This window comes from Rhamphochromis sp. 'chilingali' (genome assembly GCF_963969265.1).
Source record: "Rhamphochromis sp. 'chilingali' genome assembly, chromosome: 5".
Taxonomy (NCBI): Eukaryota; Metazoa; Chordata; class Actinopteri; order Cichliformes; family Cichlidae; genus Rhamphochromis; species Rhamphochromis sp. 'chilingali'.
The window spans coordinates 43,735,732-43,757,265 of NC_137932.1; the positions used below are offsets into that span (position 1 = coordinate 43,735,732).

The 21,534-nt window shown below is 44.0% G+C and overlaps 1 protein-coding gene across 1 annotated transcript in view; it reads right to left on the reverse strand.

The window, feature by feature from the left end:
- The window catches only part of LOC308396779 (cadherin-2-like), a 121,638-nt gene that overhangs the window by 46,709 nt on the left and 53,395 nt on the right, over positions 1 to 21,534 (reverse strand). Inside the window, exons 4-7 of the mRNA XM_080882337.1 lie at positions 15,382 to 15,555; positions 11,464 to 11,619; positions 1,358 to 1,502; positions 1,019 to 1,191 (exon numbers count right to left, since the gene is read on the reverse strand). Of these exons, the coding sequence (XP_080738463.1) occupies positions 1,019 to 1,191; positions 1,358 to 1,502; positions 11,464 to 11,619; positions 15,382 to 15,555 (648 nt within the window). The remainder of the gene's footprint in view (positions 1 to 1,018; positions 1,192 to 1,357; positions 1,503 to 11,463; positions 11,620 to 15,381; positions 15,556 to 21,534) is intronic.

Genomic DNA, 21,534 nt, shown 5'->3' on the forward strand with positions numbered 1-21,534 from the left:
CACATCCAGACTGTTTCTGCTCCACGTTGGACTCAGTGAGGCACGAACATCACAAGAATTAGAGCTGGTTGGAGACGCAGCTGCGACCCTGCCTGGCTTCCTTACACCGGCTCCCAGAGCAGTTCACTGTTTGTGGGGCTTCCTTCTGAAATGCCTCCATTAGCTTATCGTGCTACATTTTATACATGTGTGTCATTTCAGCACTTTTCATGTTTGCATTTAGATGTTTGCTCCTCATTGTTGCATCTGAAGGTGCAGCTGCTGTGATTTGGTTGCACTGACGATGACGGCTTCTGGTTCCAGATCATAGCTGTTGCAGCTTTTTGCCCCGTGCAGCTTGATTAGGTCAGAAGCTTCAGTTTAAAGTTCCAGTTGCAGCTCGGAAACACTGGAACAGCCTCCCCAGCAGTCACATCACAGAGAAAAACAGACCTCTGCTTCTTCTTTTGGAAACTTTTTGTTAACAACAATGTTTCAAATGCGACACAAAAATATATAATAAATATATAACAGAAATATATACTCCACAACATGATAGAGCAAAAAAATGGTGTGAATTTGTTATAAGGGTTAATAAATGTCTCAGTTCCAAAAAATCTGAATTTTCTGGTTATGTTGCGATGGGTTGGGTCTTACAGGGTTAATAACTAATATCAGTGACGGTGGGTGCTACAGATAGAGGTATCTCAGCCATGCAGGTCTGGCTGTTGATAACTCAGCTCACCTGCTTTTTTAAGGTAAACAGGGTTAATCTGACCTGCGAGTCACAGACGAGCTAAAATACAGCGCTGAGTGAGAACAGTAGGTACCTCTAAAAACAGACCTCATCAGTGACTATTAATGCTGGCGTGCAGATAGCACGGCCTCAGACAGATGGGATTCAGCTCTACTGACGTAAGACTTTAAAAAGCTGTCTTTATGCTGCAGGCTGGACACACACTCTCAGGCCGAGACGCAGCTGCTCCATATGGATTCAGATATGAGCGTTAGAAAATGTCCACATTTAACACACACACACCTCCCGATCAAGGCCTGCCGCCACAGTGATGATGTCACCAGTCTTGTTGTTAATGGTAAACATGTTGGAGGAGGGGCTCTGGGGATTCTGGGAAAGGATTTTATATCTCAGCATCCCGTTGGCAGTTTTTGGATCATCCTTGTCCACTGCTGTCACCGTCATCACGAAGGATCCTGCAGGGAAGCACACAGCAAGTCAGCACACATATGCCAGGGAAGGAATGATGTAATCCAAAGGTTGTGTGTGTGTGTGTGTGTGTGTGTGTGTGTGTGTGTGTGTGTGTGTGTGTGTGTGTGTGTGTGTGTGTGTGTGTGTGTGTGTGTGTGTGTGTGTTGGTACCAGGCTTGGATCCCTCGGGCACGGAGCCATTAAAGATGCTGTGAGTGAACTCTGGTCTGTTGTCGTTCTGGTCGATGACATTAATGACGATGTCGATGGGGTTCTCCACCTGATTCCCATTCAGGTCCACTGCGTGGGCTCGCAACTATACACAGACACACAAACATGCACACACAACTTTTATTACAGACAGGTGAAGACGGTAATAAACTGCTTCCTTCCACTGAGACTAATTACGAGGGTTTAGTGCTCTGAGAGACCTCAGGAGATAAACGAAACAGCCCACAAGGTTAAAGGAAGCACAAGTGCACGTATAGCATGGAGCTGAGCTAACAAATGGATCTCAGGCCCCTGTGAGTCACTTTATGAACAAAGAGCTCACACGCAGTTTAGATTGAATGCTGTTACCGTGCAATCTTATATCAGTTTTATCTTGCAGGGGCTAAAAAGTACAACTGTGTCGCCGAGAGGTCGAACGATTTGCCAACAATCTGACAAAACTGGTGAAAACTGCTAAACTAGAAAATGTTAAATAAGATTGCAGCAGAGTCGTACACGTGTATGGATGAGGACAAACCCTGCGTGGTGAAGAAAATCCCTTTTATGGCTGCAGAGTAATTCAAGACTGCTGTGCAGGATTTAGACAGACATGTTTCTTTGTTAAAGATCAAGTGAAGACTTCAGGCTCGAACCTTTGAGGATGCAGCACACGCACAAACCCCATAACAAAAAACAGAACCACTAAGGCTAGGTTGTGGTTTGGGCATGCATGGCTGCCAGTGGATATCCCACACCCACAAAAGCAATCAGCTGAATGAATGCAGAATTATACAGAAGCGTTGTGTTTGTACACATTAATTCAAAGGCATAAAACCTTATTGGAGCACATTTCATTGGTCAGCTGGGCAGTGATCCTAAACAAATGGATAAAACAACCAAAGAGCTTTTAAGGTGGAATAACTTGGCTGAGTCACCTGTTCTCAGTCTGATTAAACTGCAGTCTACCTGCTGTGTTTCACAGCAAAGACGCAAGGAGCCTAATGGGTTTCTATGGACCCCAGACTTCAGGCAACCATAAATCACAAAAGACTTTACACAAAATATGAATTATTATTATATTTATAACAGGAATGGTTCTCCCACGCAGCTCTTCTAACAGTGATTCTGACATTTTGTCACATTGTGACAAATATTTACTGTGTACTTTGGAAAAAAATGTCACAATAACCTGAAAGCAATATTCCAGTCTCAGTGCATCAAACAGTCCCACACTGCTTTTACAGCTAGGGCTGGGCCACCGCTCACGGTAATACCGGTATAATGCTGGGCAACGATAAGAAAGTGAAATATCGTGATAGAATATGGGTAAAACGTGCCTTTGTTTTCATACGCACACGGCAGAAAAATCATGGCAGCGACGCAGAATGAGGAGGGTGAGAGCGGATCGTTGAATGAAACCATGAACCAGAACTGGTTTGTAAAAATGCTGCAGCTTCAGTGGTGTGGAACTGGTTTAGCTTCGTCCATCAGATACACAACAAAGCACTATTTTTGGTAGCGCATGCTAGCGGGCCGTCGTTATTACCGTGTTGTTTGGAAAATACGGCGCACTTAAAATCAATCCTTTGATTTTTCTGAAAGTCGACAGAGCCCCTTATAATCCCGTGTGCCTTATGTATGAACTCTGGTTGTGTTTACTGACCTCGAAGCGATTTTATGTGCACGGCGCTCGAAAATCTGTCAAATGTTTCAGTACGACTTTGCTGAGCTACGAAGCCGCACCGCTTGATGGATTGTTGGAGCATTACGGCTGTCGTAGGCGGAGCCTCGTGAACACAACTGGGTAGCTGTCACTGTTTTGTACACCATTAATGTGGAATGGCTCATCTGAATTCAAACTATGATTTTAATAAACTTGACTGTTTATTTTAACTGAAACATGGCTGGGCTCGGATGCACCAGTTGTTCTCACTGAGGCCTCCCCACCAAATTCAAATTTCTCTTTTTCTATTAGAAGTGGTGAGAGAGGTGGTGGGACTGCATCTTTGGCCAACAACACACTCACCTCCAATCACATTTGATTTGATCATTTTACCACTTTTGAATTCCACGCTATTGTTTTCAGCAGCCCTCCAGTTTTATCTGTCACAGTTTACAGACCACCTAAAGACAGCGCTGCTTTCATCAAGGAATTCTCTGAATTTTTAACAAACATACATTCAAAATATAACATGATAATTCTAACCGGTGACTTTAACTTGCACACAGATAATCCTTCTGACCCTGCAACAAAAGAATTCTTAAACATTCTTCACTGTTTGGATTTTACCCAGCACATCACGCAGCCGACTCACAACATAGGACACACTCTGGACCTGGTCATCACCCATGGGCTGTCCACCAGCGTGTCCTCTGTTGTTGGCTTGGCTGTCTCTGACCACTACTGTGTGTTTTTTAACATCACCGGTTTTATTCAGCGGTGCGAACTGTGAGGAGGCGCTATCTAACCTCTGAAGTGGCTGCAAATTTTACCAGGGTTTTAGACGAATGCCCCCCTGTGATTCTACCTGCACCCTGTGATTTTATTTTTAATCATTTTAACAGCAAACTGAAGAAAAGCCTTGACTCCGTTGCTCCACTCACCACCAAAAAGATTAACGTAAAACATGCATCACCCTGGAGAAACGAAGAAGTCAAAACACTCAAAAGAAAATGCAGGGCAGGAGAAAGGAGATGCAGGAAAAATAAAAATGTAATTAACTATCAAATACTTTGCGAGCAACTTAAAATGTACAATAATACATTAATAATCCCAAGGTCCTCTTTTCCACCATAGATCATTTATTTAACCCTGATTTTAACAGCTCCCAAAGAAGCCCACAGACTCGCTCTGTGAGCAGTTTGCAGACCACTTCAGGGGAAAAGTCAGCGCCATCAGATCTGATATTTTATCCCCTCTTCACTTTATGGATTTTTTGAGGCTGAGCTTTTATACATGATGAATTGCTCTCTTCAGTTGGGTGTCTTCCCTGCTGCCTTTAAAACGGCGGTGGTGAGGCCCCTTCTGAAGAAGAGCAGTTTGGATTGTAATGACTTTAATACAGACCTGTATCCAACTTACCATTTTTAAGTAAAGTCTTAGAAAAACTTGTTTTTACTCAGATTACTGATTTTCTCAATGATAGACAGATCCTGGAGATATTCCAGTCTGGATTTAGGGTGAACCACAGCACAGAGACGGCTCTCCTAAAGGTTTTAAATGATCTTAGATGTAACTGGGACTCCCAAAAGCTCTCAGTCCTGGTGCCGCTGGATCTAAGCGCAGCCTTTGATAGAATCGCTGCATTGGCTCCCCGTGTGTTTCAGGATTTTAAAGTTCTTTTATTGGTTTTTAAATGTCTTAATGGTCTTAATGGTCTTCTTATCGCTCACATCTGCTTTTACCATATGAACCCTCGCGGACCCTGAGGTCCTCTGGTACTGGCCTTTTGATTGTCCCTAAAGTCAGGACACATGCTCACACTCTCACTACACTCTCACTACAGTCACACTGCACTCAAACTACACTCAAACTACACTCTCACTACACTCGCACTACACTCGCACTACACTCACACTACAGTCACACTCGCACTACACTCGCACTACACTCACACTACTCTCACACCTCACTTACACTATACTCAAACTACACTCACACTACACTCACACTCGCACTACACTCACACTACTCTCACACCTCACTTACACTACACTCACACTACACTCGCACTACACTCGCACTACACTCACACTACAGTCACACTCGCACTACACTCGCACTACACTCACACTACTCTCACACCTCACTTACACTATACTCAAACTACACTCACACTACACTCACACTCGCACTACACTCACACTACTCTCACACCTCACTTACACTACACTCACACTACACTCGCACTACTCTCACACTACACTTACACTACACTCGCACTACACTCGCACTACACTTACACTGCACTCTCACTACAGTCACACTCGCACTACACTCACACTACACTCACACTACACTCTCACTACAGTCACACTCGCACTACACTCGCACTACACTCGCACTACACTCACACTACACTCTCACTACAGTCACACTCGCACTACACTCGCACTACACTCACACTACACTCACACTACTCTCACACTACTCTCACACCTCACTTACACTATACTCAAACTACACTCACACTACACTCACACTCGCACTACACTCACACTACTCTCACACCTCACTTACACTACACTCACACTACACTCGCACTACTCTCACACCTCACTCACACTACACTCGCACTACACTCGCACTACACTTACACTGCACTCTCACTACAGTCACACTCGCACTACACTCACACTACTCTCAAACTACACTCACACTCGCACTACACTCACACTACTCTCAAACCTCACTTACACTGCACTCAAACTACACTCACACTCGCACTACACTCACACTACACTCGCACTACACTTACACTACTCTCAAACTACACTCACACTCGCACTACACTCACACTACTCTCAAACCTCACTTACACTACACTCAAACTACACTCACACTCGCACTACACTCGCACTACACTCACACTACTCTCACACCTCACTTACACTATACTCAAACTACACTCACACTCGCACTACACTCACACTACACTCGCACTACATTGGACTACTCTCACACTACACTTACACTACAGTCACACCTCACTTACACTACACTCAAACTACACTCACACTACACTCACACTCGCACTACACTCACACTACTCTCACACCTCACTTACACTACACTCGCACTACTCTCACACCTCACTCACACTACACTCGCACTACTCTCACACCTCAATCACACTACACTCGCACTACACTCGCACTACACTTACACTGCACTCTCACTACAGTCACACTCGCACTACACTCACACTACTCTCAAACTACACTCACACTCGCACTACACTCACACTACTCTCAAACCTCACTTACACTGCACTCAAACTACACTCACACTCGCACTACACTCACACTACACTCGCACTACACTTACACTACTCTCAAACTACACTCACACTCGCACTACACTCACACTACTCTCAAACCTCACTTACACTACACTCAAACTACACTCACACTCGCACTACACTCGCACTACACTCACACTACTCTCACACCTCACTTACACTATACTCAAACTACACTCACACTCGCACTACACTCACACTACACTCGCACTACACTTACACTACTCTCACACCTCACTTACACTACACTCACACTACACTCGCACTACATTGGACTACACTCACACTACACTTACACTACAGTCACACCTCACTTACACTACACTCAAACTACACTCACACTCGCACTACACTCACACTACACTCACACTACTCTCACACCTCACTTACACTACACTCAAACTACACTCGCACTACACTCACACTACACTCACACTACACTTACACTACTCTCACACCTCACTTACACTACACTCAAACTACACTCACACTACACTCACACTACACTTACACTACAGTCACACCTCACTTACACTACACTCAAACTACACTCACACTCGCACTACACTCACACTACACTCACACTACACTCACACTACACTTACACTACTCTCACACTACACTTACACTACACTCAAACTACACTCACACTCGCACTACACTCGCACTACACTCACACTACGCTTACACTACACTTACACTACTCTCACACCTCACTTACACTACACTCAAACTACACTCGCACTACACTCACACTCGCACTACATTGGACTACACTCACACTACACTTACACTACAGTCACACCTCACTTACAATACACTGAAACTACACTCACACTACACTCACACTACACTCACACTACATTGGACTACACTCACACTACATTGGACTACACTGCAACTACACTCGCACTACACTCGCACTACACTTACACTACGCTCACACTACACTCACACTCGCACTACACTTACACTACACTCACACTACTCTCACACCTCACTTACACTACAGTCAAACTACACTCGCACTACACTCACACTCGCACTACATTGGACTACACTTACACTACGCTCACACTACACTCACACTCGCACTACACTCACACTACTCTCGCACTACACTTACACTACGCTCACACTACACTTACACTACGCTCACACTACACTCACACTCGCACTACACTCGCAATACACTCAAACTACACTCACACTCGCACTACACTCACACTTGCACTACACTCACACTACACTCACACTACGCTCACACTACACTTACACTACGCTCACACTACACTCACACTCGCACTACACTCGCACTACAGTCACACTCACACTACACTCACACTACACTTACACTACGCTCACACTACACTCACACTCGCACTACACTTACACTGCACTCTCACTACAGTCACACTCGCACTACACTCGCACTACACTCACACTACACTCACACTACAGTCACACTACAGTCACACTCGCACTACACTCGCACTACACTCACACTACACTCACACTACACTCACACCTCACTTACACTATACTCAAACTACACTCACACTACACTCACACTCGCACTACACTCACACTACTCTCACACCTCACTTACACTACACTCACACTACACTCGCACTACTCTCACACCTCACTCACACTACACTCGCACTACACTCGCACTACACTTACACTGCACTCTCACTACAGTCACACTCGCACTACACTCGCAATACACTCAAACTACACTCACACTCGCACTACACTCACACTTGCACTACACTCACACTACACTCACACTACGCTCACACTACACTTACACTACGCTCACACTACACTCACACTCGCACTACAGTCACACTCACACTACACTCACACTACACTTACACTACGCTCACACTACACTCACACTCGCACTACACTTACACTGCACTCTCACTACAGTCACACTCGCACTACACTCACACTACACTCACACTACACTCTCACTACAGTCACACTCGCACTACACTCGCACTACACTCACACTACAGTCACACTACAGTCACACTCGCACTACACTCGCACTACACTCACACTACACTCACACTACACTCACACCTCACTTACACTATACTCAAACTACACTCACACTACACTCACACTCGCACTACACTCACACTACTCTCACACCTCACTTACACTACACTCACACTACACTCGCACTACTCTCACACCTCACTCACACTACACTCGCACTACACTCGCACTACACTTACACTGCACTCTCACTACAGTCACACTCGCACTACACTCGCACTACGCTCACACTACACTCTCACTACAGTCACACTCGCACTACACTCGCACTACACTCACACTACACTCACACTGCTCTCACACTACTCTCACACCTCACTTACACTATACTCAAACTACACTCACACTACACTCACACTCGCACTACACTCACACTACTCTCACACCTCACTTACACTACACTCGCACTACTCTCACACCTCACTCACACTACACTCGCACTACACTCGCACTACACTTACACTGCACTCTCACTACAGTCACACTCGCACTACACTCACACTACTCTCAAACTACACTCACACTCGCACTACACTCACACTACTCTCAAACCTCACTTACACTGCACTCAAACTACACTCACACTCGCACTACACTTACACTACGTTCACACTACACTCACACTCGCACTACATTCGCACTACACTTACACTACGCTTACACTACACTCACACTTGCACTACACTTGCACTACACTTGCACTACACTCACACTCGCACTACACTCACACTACAGTCACACTTGCACTACACTCACACTACGCTCACACTACACACACACTACGCTCACACTACACTCACACTACACTCACACTACACTTACACTGCACTCGTATTACACTCGCACTACATTTACAGTCGCACTACATTGGACTACACTCAAACTACACTCACACTACACTCACACTCGCACTAGACTCGCACTACACTTACACTACGCTCATACTACACTTACACTACACACACACTACACTTACACTGCACTCCCACTACACTCGCACTACACTTACACTCACACTACATTGGACTACAGTCACACCTCACTTACACTACACTCAAACTACAGTCACACTACACTCACACTACACTCGCACTACACTTACACTACGCTCACACTACTCTCGCACTACACTCGCACTACACTCACACTACACTCACACCTCACTTACACTACACTCACACTACACTCACACCTCACTTACACTACACTCACACTACACTCGCACTACATCGGACTACACTTACACTCACACTACACTAGCACTACTCTTAATAAGTGATTGTGACCATTTTGTTTTGCTAAACATTTCACCTTTATGAACTGATTTATTTCAGAAATGCATGTACACAAACATGCACTTGTGCCTCCAGCCCAGGCTGCACCAACCGCGCTGTGCACAATACAGTTTGTACACCTGTTACATAAATACTCCTTTCCTGGCAATTTTAATGTATTTTGTTGTTTCATCTTGGCAAAACTTTTTGCACCAGTGTGTGAATCATATGGTCCTCTCGAATACCTTAAAGAACAATTAATGAATGAAATAGCTAACAGTGATTATAGCAGAGGCAGCTGTGGTTCAGGAAGCGAGTTGTGCTTGACTGCACATAGCTATTGCAGTTCAAGCGCACTGTGAGTTCAACTAAACCACGGCCCAGACTATCCCTTGAAGCAGGACGGGGTACGTGCACTGTAGCCTAACACAGTCATGACACACGTCAGTGGAATTGGACTTTGGTGATCAGCCATGGTGTGGACCACCTATATACTGAAAGAGGACCCTTAAACTGCTTATTATTCTAATACTGGTCGGTCACGGCACATGTGCCAAAGACCAAACTGTGCAGAATTTGGAGATGCTCTGGAATGATTACTTTAGAATAACATGTATGCAGCCTAAAGTTTATACCAGCACCTGCAGAAAACATGCTATATGCCATTTGTTGTGTAGTTGAATGCATCTCTGGAGGTTTCAGCATAAAAGCTACAAAACAGTGCTTTGTAATTAATATTAAATAATCTGCTCAAAGATCAAAACCATCAAAGCTAACACAAAACTTTGGAAAAACAACTTTTCAAGGAACATACTCCCACTTTGAAAATCAAACATCTATTTTATTTTTGATGGCCTTAGTTTAAATCAGGCGCATATGTGATGTATTTATTCAGCATAATGTGGTCAAAGATGCTGAATATAGGTATTGATTGGCCCTGATAAGTCATTCCTTTACAGTGCATCTGTATGAGGCTCTCAAAGAGCCAAAGCCTCCCTCATGAATAAACATGCAGGCCAATCCCAGCTCCTAGCTCTGACAACTACATCCAATCACATGAATATTCATCACACAGCTTAAATGCAAATCAACCTGCTGCGACTCCAGATTTCCACTCCCCCGTGTGAGTTGTGTGTGCAGTCCTACAGATCAAAAGGTTAGACTCTGCTCTCGGAGCTGTTTGTGACGGTAGCAGATATAGTAAGCAAACACCAAGTGGCTTTTTTAAAGGATTGTCTTCATCATCTCTGCATGAGAGAGAATAAATCCAGGAGAGAGTGACAGCACAGATATAACATGAAAACGCGAGGGACGACACAGAGCAGCGTGCTGACTGGGAGCAGACTCATGCCTCCAGAGGCAGGTCCTAAGTGTTAGGGTTGGTGTTAAACCGCACTTTATGTAATCTAAGGTGAAACTTTTAGTACTTTTAAAGTTACTTAAATAGAAAGAGCCCATCTTTGGCTGGCCACAGAAAACACTTTGAAGAGCACACACTAACGCAATGACATATCTACCATGCAAGAACGCTCAGTGAAACAAGGAAGAAGGAACCGAGACGCAACGCTGCAGACGTTTGTATCGCATATTAACCACAGACCTCGGTTTAACATGCAGCCAGAGGAGCTAACACACCGATCACTAAAGCATTCATCATTTGCTCCGTCTTTGACCTTCGCTGGCACGCCCACAGTCTTACGTGGAAATTGGAGATGTGCTCTCTGTCCAGAGGCTTGGTGACCGACAGCTGGCCTGAGATGGGGTTAATGATGAAGATCCCAGTGGGAGGCTGGTCAGCCCCAGGTCCTGTCACACTGTAGCGCAGCATTCGGTTCTTATCCCGGTCTGAGCGGATCTAAATAACAGATAGAAACACAAAGGGCACAGGAAGTGTTTACTACAGGAAACGCAGAGCCGGGAGAACAGTGGAGGTGGTAAATAACATCAAATCTGCATTAAAAAACAAACTTTCTATGTTGAAGTCGACATTCTTTGTGAGCATCTGCTGCTGTCACAGTATTCTGGGAGCTGCTTCTTTCTGCTGAGCACGACTGCCATCTTTTCTTAAATGTAAGAATATAATGAAACCAAAAGTGGAGCTACGTTGTGAGTTTGACCTGGATGTGTCTTGTGTGTCACGATGACTTTAGGCTTGCACAGGCAACACGCAGCAGGAGCCTGAAGCAGCTCAGGAAAGGAAATGTGGTGAAGCTAAAATAAACTGTGATGTCTGGAGCACCTTCAATATTCTGCACATTGTCCACATCATCACGGCATTAAAGAGCGAGGGGGTGCTGCAAAGATGCTCGACATGCACACACACATGTTTACAAGTCTCAGAACAAGATGAAGACGTCTCCGAATTAATGCATTTATTTGGAGATACTGGGCGGAGCCAGAGGGTAGGCTACGTTTGAAAACATTCAAACAGAAGCAAAGAATAAATGATCCATGTACAAATCAAATTCAGTCTGAAAGGTAAGCTGCCTCTTTCTCCATCTGCACGGCTCATTGTGTGCTAAAGAGCACAGATATCTACCTGCCGGAGCTTTCACAACATGGACTATTTCTTTTTTCCTAAAGTTACATTTAGAAATGGACCAGCACTGACATGTAGTCTTATATTCTGCAAAGGCCACATATAACTGTGCAGCACTGTTATATGTGGCCACACAGCTCCAAACAGTCAGTATGCCAAAGTTGCTGCTCTTAGGTTGAATGTGCATTTGGTAAGAAATAATGTTGACATTTGGTTGTTTTGCTGTTTGTGTTCTGCTTTGAAATATTAGAACAGACTTACAGTTCTTTACACTTAAAAAAGTAGATTATAGATCCACGTGTCTGGCTCCCTGAGGATCAAACCAGTGTGAGTTTGAGACTCCTGCTGGATAAAATAGTTCTTAGCGAGGCTAAAGCTGCAGCTGCATTTGTCATTCTCTACCTACTTCATCTCTATTACAGCAGTCACAGCTGCATAACTGGTTTCATAATAATTACGTATTATGTGTGGAGGCTGTTTGCTCTGCAAGGCTGCCATTGTTAAAGTAACTAAAGTGATTTATTACATGTGTACTGTGTCAGAAGAAATGTTGCCAAAGGTTTCAAAGGTCATCGGGTTACAGGAAGCACGTCTGATTCATGAGGAACACAGAGAGAGCCTCATGTCTTCCTGCAGCCCACAGAAAGTGTAAGTGTAGAGTTTACATGATGGATGCTGTGTCTCTTACTAAGCTTTGGGAGTTAAAGAAGTGATTCATGAAAAGAATGTAGCTGACTGTAACGTGAAGTCTAACATGTAGAGAAAGCACTGCTCATATCCCGACTAAACCACTGAAACTATCTCTGTTGATCAAAATTAAAAACATATTTTAAATGAAAATTCCTTTAAAAAAGAACCAGGTTTATTTGAATATGAACAATGGTCCACCTCTCCAACCCACGTGTAGCTCCCTGCCTGCACCCTCTGCACAAACACAGCTGAACCAGCCCGACAGAGCCGAATCCAGCTCCATGTGCTGAAGAACAACGGTTTCTGAAGAATGAAGAAGGCCAGCATCAGAATTCGTTTAGCAGTAGTATTTTATCATCATATTTGGACTCTTCATAGATGTCATCATTAGTATTGAGTTCATTTTTTATTCATAGGTGCATGTCTGCTCTAAAATTTACTGCATGGTCTTGCTCTGCTGTAAATCTCTGATTGGCTCTGAGGTCACTGGATGTGACCCTTTAAGTGTTTCAGGTTTCCAATCGCACTGAAAAAAAGGGATTGGCCGGCTCTTGGATTTATGTAAGCATCGTGTCTTTAACACAAGTGCCTCGGGCTTTAAAGTTAAGTGTAACTATATAGTGTAGAAACTACATGATATGCAGAGCGGGTAGATTAAATTGTTCATATCATGTTCGAGTGAAGTAAGTCAATAATATAGCAGTGTTAAATCTCGCATGGGATTTCAGTCTCGCGCGCTTTGGGTCGTGGTTTGAGGAAGGCGTCCATCTCAGTCAAGTCGAGCAGCCGCCTCTACTTCTTTTGGTTTACTGGGGTTACGCCCCTGCAACCAGGCTACAGACAGGAGGACGGTAGTTGTTGTAGATCCCTTCAACTTTTATGTTAACGAGACTTTGCTGAACATTATGTAATATGAAGACAACATGTGGTTTTTAAGTGACCAAGTAGTACTGGGGTAAAAGTTACTGAATAGTGTTGAAATAAAATGACAAAATTATGAAGGATTAAAACAAGAGTTCAACTTACTTCATCTAAACTTGTTTCAATCGCGTTTTCAGAACACAAACACACAGGTTTATTGAATATGAATACGTTGTGTTGATTTAACTCATTTGTTTAAGTTTCTGCCAAAGCAAAACATTTGTGTGCATCCAGTGTCCACTGAATCCAGTAAATCCAACATGGCCTTGTTTCAGGGCACGCTGCAGCATTCGGGGCTGAGAAATGAAGAGAAATGATTTCTTGTTCTGGACCAGTTGAGGTTGACTCACAATCCAGTGATTCCACACAGACTCTTGTTAAAATACTCTGTTTGAGACCAACTTTTACCTTTTAAGACAAAGTCCATGAACATATTTGGTACGTTTGTGAATTAATGGTAAACTTCTCTACGATCCACCTGAAAGCTGATGTTTTTGGGGCTGCTGTGACAGATGGCTGCCATCACAGTCCACACCTCAGCTAATGTCATGTAGTGTCAGTCACTTAACTGAAGCTGCTGCTGCTTTTTGCATATTTAAATGCAATTATGTGAGAAATGTTACAGCTTGCTGCATGGCTGATTGTACGGACTATTCAGTCTGTGCAGCAGTGTTTCCAGTGTGTGATCTCCTAGCAGGCATCTGTCTATCTGTAGGCATATGTGTGCTTAGTTGGATTTACTAGTTTACAATCCTTCCTCTTGTTCAGCTCAGTCGCTGCTAACCAGCTAGCTGCTTCCTGTGTCCGACTGGCTGCAGCTATGCTGGTGCTGCGTCAGCTGCTTGGTGGCAGACAGGAGTCCGAGGACAGCTGAGCTCATTAGTGAAGCTGAAGTTAAACACAGGATATGAGGCTCATTGAGAGCTAGCTGGTTTATTCTTTAGGTATATCTCACAAAGCTTTTGGAAAATAAAATATTTTCAGAGGATAAACTTGTTAATGTCGATCATGTTCTTGTCTGTGTCCCTCCTCTGGACCACAAACACTAACACTCGTGGGAAACACTGCTCTGAGATGCAGCTGCACATTTATGGCTGCTAACCAAGCAGGCTAGGCTTGGCTGATAGCATCATACACTAAATATCATCGTCATATCATTATGGACATCAAAGACTAATCACTACATCCATCTCTTATACGCAGTATGCTGGTGCATAGCTGCTATAGCACTCTGTCAGACTGCATTAGCTCATTGTTGAAACAGGCTAACGAGGATCCTGTTTCCTGGGTATTTCATTGGCTTTATTTTGTCGTGCTGTCCATTTGGGTCACATTTGATTATCTTTTCCAGACATTTTGCTCTTTGCTGTATTTTCCTGTTTGTTTTCCCTGTTTTCTTCCTTCTCTTCAGTCCTCACAGCCACAGTAAGACAGGCCTTGTTGTGTGTGTCTGTGTGTGTGTCTTACTCTGACTAGGTCCTCAGGGAACTGTCCTCGTGAGTTCTCGGGAACGTTGATAGGCGGAATGACCCAGTCCCTCTTCACCCGCCTCAGAGTACCATCGCCTCTGACAACCACGCTGCGCCATGGAAACAAGATCTCTGGTACCTGCTGAGTCAGTGTTGCATCACCGGGCTTTACCTGCAGAGACAGTAAACAAGCATCGTGTATATTCAGCTCAGGGTTACACACACACAGAGCGCAGGGACGGCTCGTGACTCAGGGTATTTCTGACCTCATTCCAGTGGCTTGGATTAATGCTCTCATTATAGTCTGCCTGATAAATGACCACCACCTGTCAGCATGTGTGGGCGTGTGTGTGTCCTCTGCAGCCACAGATCTGCAGTGACACTGCAGGCCTCACAGACGACGATAAGAAAAAAAGAAGGAGCCTCTCATTTACTCTCCCACAAAGCACCTGCACAGGAGCCGTGCAGCCCCTGACCTTGGAGATGGGGAGGGCTACTCTCTGCAGGACCCGATTCAATTAAATGTTATACCAAGAATACTCTGGCATACAGTACAATGGATTTATATGATACACTGCACAATAAATTATGTTCATATATCACTAGCAGCACTGACTGAACAGAAGCGTCATTTCCAGCCAGCAAAGAGTCATCTGAGGTCGCAGAGGAAGCAGATGTACTCTTCTGTGTTTCCAGCATTTTATTTCATTTTTATAGCAAACACGGTTGATTTGGCATCACTGCAAAAAACGCCAGGCCTGCATAATCGATTCAAAGTGATCTGGAGCACGTTTATTGTTTGAGTTCATACTTTCTTCTTATTTCTCTTCTCATTAGAAACCAGCTTGTGTAGGAGCAACATGCACTCTCACAGAGGTCTGCTTTATAAAACAACGATTTGATATGTGTGGAGTTAAAAACTCTCATTTCTTAGCAATGATCAGAAATATGAAAGGAGAAGACGTGGAAATGAAAATAAATGAAACAGAGCTTCAGAGAGTTTTTGCACATGTTTTTGTGGGTGTGTGTGTGTGTGTGTGTGTGTGCGTGTGTGTGTGTGCGTGTGTGTGTGTGTGTGTGTGTGTGTGTGCGTGTGTGTGTGTGTGTGTGTGTATGTTTTTGCGTGTGTGTGTGTGTGCGTGTGTGTGTGAGTGTTAGGGCTGGGCCATATTATACCGTTCACGGTAATAATGTTAGGCAACAATAGGAAAATGAAATATCGCGATAGAAGATGAGTAAAACGCGCATGCGCAGTGCCTTTGTTTTCATACGCACATGGCCGATTGTTGAGTGAAACAGATGAACCAGAATTGGTTTGTAAAAATGGTGCAACTTCCGTGATGTGGAACTGGTTTGGTGTTTGTCCATCAGATACACAACAAAGCACATTTTTTTGCAGAACATGCAAGCGGCCGTCGGACTAAGATGCCCTTAAATCTGGGAGTAATCTGGGTCCTAAACTCCGTATGCTTCAGGTCAAACAACACTGCAGCATCACTGAGCGTTAAAAACTGTCTAAATTCTTTCATCTTTAATAAAACGATCAGCATTGCTGCTTTACCAGGTGTAACTATGAAGTTTAACTTCCAGGCATCCATGAAAACAAAAGTTATTACATTTAACGGAGTTAGAAGTTAGCAGGAAGCTAGCGGAAGTTAGCTCGCTAGTTTCGCTAGTTACCTAAGCATGATATAGCATGTTCTGACGGAGAGATTTCTGAAAAAAATCAAACGTACAGCTCTGCTATCACTTCCAACATAAATGAAGACAGGAAACTAAACAGCAGTGACGTTTGTAGGGTTACTGAAGTTGGGCTAGCTGCTATATAATGATGTGCTACGTGATCACTAGCGACACAGCTATGTTAGCATAGCATAAACAGTGAAGCTGGAGGACAAACACTAACACTTTTCCACTTATAAAAGTTAACGTGAAGGTTCTTCATGGTTAGAGACAAATGCAATCGCATGGCAGGATGCTGTAAACGGACCAAACTTCAGTCAGGAGAACAACTGAGATAATCCATCCACAATACGAGGTTAGTCATTAATATACTGCAGCAACATGGGAATAGAGCAGCTGCCAGAGAATTCAACATTAATGAATCAATGGTACAGAAGTGGAGGAAGCAAGAAGAATGAGTTTAATAAAGTTTGCTTTATCTGACTGCTTTGTTTCGCTTAATGTGCCTTATAATCCCGTGCACCTTACGGTCCGAAAAAGGCATACTGCACACTGCAGTTTAATGTTGCAAAGCACCTCTTTTTAACTTCAGTGGATATTATACATGGTTATGCTCAGGTAGAGCTGGGCGATATGAGATTTTTTCATATCACGATATGTTTTTTTCATTTCAGGCGATAACGATATCTATCACGATATAAGCCAAATAACTATATTTGTAAGATTTAAATGTGCCGTTGCTCACAAGTAAAATGTGAAATAATCAGCAGCTTGTTTTTATGTAAATATTTATTTCCCATAATAAGTTCAACAGGGTAGCTGTACTTAAGGAACATCAGACTTTTTCAGATAAATAAAGGCAAATATTGCAAACTACACAAAAGGCAGCCGCTAAAGCGTTTAAGTTTCAAAATAGAACAAATGAAACAGACTAAATTGTCAATTCCACTTAGAAACAAAATATTAATTCTAAAAATAAATCTTAGTTTGTTTTACAGAAGAACAGACAAAACTAACTAACTTTTGTCAATATCAAATAAACTGAGAACTAAAAGGAAATTCTCAATCTCTCCTTGTTGTATAGCTTAGCTTTTCAAACAGTTTTAACAGTTACTTTAGTCTGACAAAAGCCGAATGACGAATTAGCGCTTCCAGTCAGAGACTGAGGCTACGTCCACACGTACACGGGTATTTTTGAAAACTGAGATTTTCCGTTTTCGTTTTAAAAAATAATCCCGTCCACACATAAAGGCAGAAATGAAGGAAAACGCTGCTATGAACATGCCAAAGCAGCAGGTGGCGCTAGATTCCTAACCGTGCAGAAATGTTGGCCAATCAGAAGTCTAGAAGCCTCGGTGGGAAAAAGTAAACAAAGCTGGGGCATAGAAGCAGAACCGAGTCGTATGTGTGGAGGGACAGTAACTGCGTGTATATGTAAGCATTTAAACACTGCAGAGAGTAGAATTAACAGTATTGTAGAAATTCATTTCACTGAAACAATAACGTGGCGCACAGTGTGACGCATGCACCAGTTTACTGTATTTCCAGACTTGCTTTCGGCACAATTTACAGTGCACGCTACTCTGTTTTTTGTCAGACTTGAAATAGCCGAAATACCTTCACACTACGGAACTTCTATGGCTCTTCCGTTCGACAATCTCTCCGGCGTTGGAACCATCATCTGTTTTCTCTTCGGTCACGCTCGGTTGATTTTTCTAGTCGGCACACTCATTTCCTCCATTACGCGCTGGCTGCTTCCCAAACAAACACACGTGCGGCTTGGCACTTGTGCTGTACGTTACAAGTCACGTGACGTGACGCTGCGGCTGTGATTGGTTCGGCTCTGCGCTACTGAATTTGGATTGGCTGATTTTTTTATTTTTTTAAGAGGACAAGAGCGGCGAGGTCTATCGCGATAGCTTAATTTCTCTATCGAGTAAAAGTTATATCGCGATACATATCGTTATCGTTCTATCGCCCAGCTCTATGCTCAGGATATGTCAGCCCATTTCTACTGGAAATGCCTTTTGGTTAAACTTTCAGCAAGGAATTTGCATTTGCACTGTTACATTTTTATAAAGCTTTAATGTACATAAAAACCAGCTTCTTGTTTAAGTGAAAATAAATGGAAGGTTGTCTTTTTGCGCTAGTAATGTTGTGGAGTTGTATTTTGTCTCGCATCAATTATATCGTCGGTTATATCGTTATCGCAAATTTTCAAATATATATCGTGATAAATATTTTTGGCCATATCGCCCTGCTCTAGTGTGTGTGTATGTTTTTGTGCGTGTGTGTGTGTGTGTGTGCGTGTGTGCGTGTGTGTGTGTGTGCGTGTGTGTGTGTGTGTGTGTGAGTGTGTGTGTGCGTGTGTGTGTGCGTGTGTGTGTGAGTGTGTGTGTGTGTGTGTGTGCGTGTGTGTGTGTGTGTGTGAGTGTGTGTGTGCGTGTGTGTGCGTGTGTGTGTGCGTGTGTGTGTGAGTGTGTGTGTGCGTGTGTGTGTGTGTGTGTGTGTGCGTGTGTGAGTGTGTGTGTGCGTGTGTGTGTGTGTGTGTGAGTGTGTGTGTGCGTGTGTGTGTGCGTGTGTGTGCGTGTGTGTGTGCGTGTGTGTGTGCGTGTGTGTGTGCGTGTGTGTGTGCGTGTGTGTGTGTTTTTGTGTGTGTGTGTGTGTGTGTGTGTGCGTGTGCGTGTGTGAGTGTGTGACAGCCAACTGTGTGCCTGTCAGTTCTTCATCTACCACGTTCCTGCTCACTCTTCCTCAGCATCATTCATGGCTAACCTCACCAACCACTCGCCCAGCGACATCACGCCGTCACAGCCTCCTGTGTGACGCTGGTGGCAGAGAGGTGCACGGTAGCAGGACGGGTGGTGCTCTGCTCAGATTCCACGCTGTAACTCCACTGGTGCAATTCAGCATATTTATATGATACTTATGTAGCTGCTGTTCTTCGGGCTTCGTGTGAGTCTGCCACTGTCTGAGCAGATCTGTATAACACGTCACTCTATAATTTGTTCCTCTGCATCATTTTCACCGCTGTGATATTTGATGTAGGTTTCTCTTTCTATGATCATTCAGCAGAGGTTTCCAGGTGAAGCAACAGAAGAAGGGATGCTGATGAGTAACCCCCCCTCCCCATCTGCTGATTCACAACTTCGTCTTCGACTCTGTCAGCTGACCTGAATGAATACGGCTGCTTATCCTTCTTAGTCGGACAGCTGACTCTGTGGACAGCACAGAGTACTGTTCCCTGTTAAGTCCCTGATTATTCTGACATCTACTGTAACGTTGCAGGGATTACTAAACACGGCGATGTCTAACTTTTCCAAAACAAGCAAAGGTCAAAGGCTCGATTTGCAGCCATGTGGAGCCTGGCGAGCTGCAAATGTGACGCCTGTTTGTCTCACTCCACACTTCCATTGGATAACAACCCCGGTCCTGCCTCTCAGCTGAAGGCCTCGATGCTGACACTGCTGGCAAATGACTGGCTGTTAGCTGTGATGGCTCGTCCTCATGAGTCTTCCTTACGAAGGATTGTTGACAGCTTCTTTCACCCTCTGCGATTCTCCTCCTCGCCGACTGCAGCGAGTGATTCTGATAGCAGCTAAAGCATATGGCAGCCAGCTATTTCTGGGCCCTGTTTATAAGAACAGCCAATCAAAGCTGCTGCCTTGTCTAAATACATGCAGAGGGCCTTATTATCACTGTTGTACATGAAACAAACTAACAGATGGCTGTTTGACTTGCTTTGTCTCTGCAATCAGCACTTGGCCAACCTCAGACGCCTGCTGGGCTGCAGAAGCTGTGATTTTATATGTGTTCATGCTGAAGCAAGGGGGAGATTTCTCTCACATGCTGGCTTCCTCAGACGTGCATACAGGTATGTGTTAACACTGTCGAGTTCTGAATGTGTTAATTAAGTCATTATTATTCAAAAAGGGACTGCGATCCTGCTTTTCTGCCTGTGTAGATGAAGAACTTTCAAACTATTCAATAAAAGAATCAAAACTAGAGATTCGACTGTCAGCCTGCTGTGATACACTTAGATCATCGAGCTTCAAACACGTGGTATATTTAATATGATGATCGGCGCTGAGGCGCATGCATGTCATTGCTTTGCGGTTGGGCTGCCTCGGCTTGGTCATGGTGATGCTGGACCAATCATCTGCACAGTTAGCAGAGCTTCTCCTTTATTGGTTTCCTAAACATTTTGTTTACCTGGTTTAATTAGACCTAATTCATCTGTGGGTGACACGCTGGCACAGACGGGCTCCAAGCGTGAGTCAGGCCCCATGTGTACATGTTTACAGCCTGGTATAAAAATAGTCTTGTCCTTTATGGACAGCTCCCGTCTTCATAACTGGCTAACAGCGTTCCTCATGAGTCTGTACAGTCAGATGAGTCGGCCTGTCTCTTATCAAAATATAAGACAAATATGAGAATATCAAAAACATGAAAACTGTAAAGTTTTAAG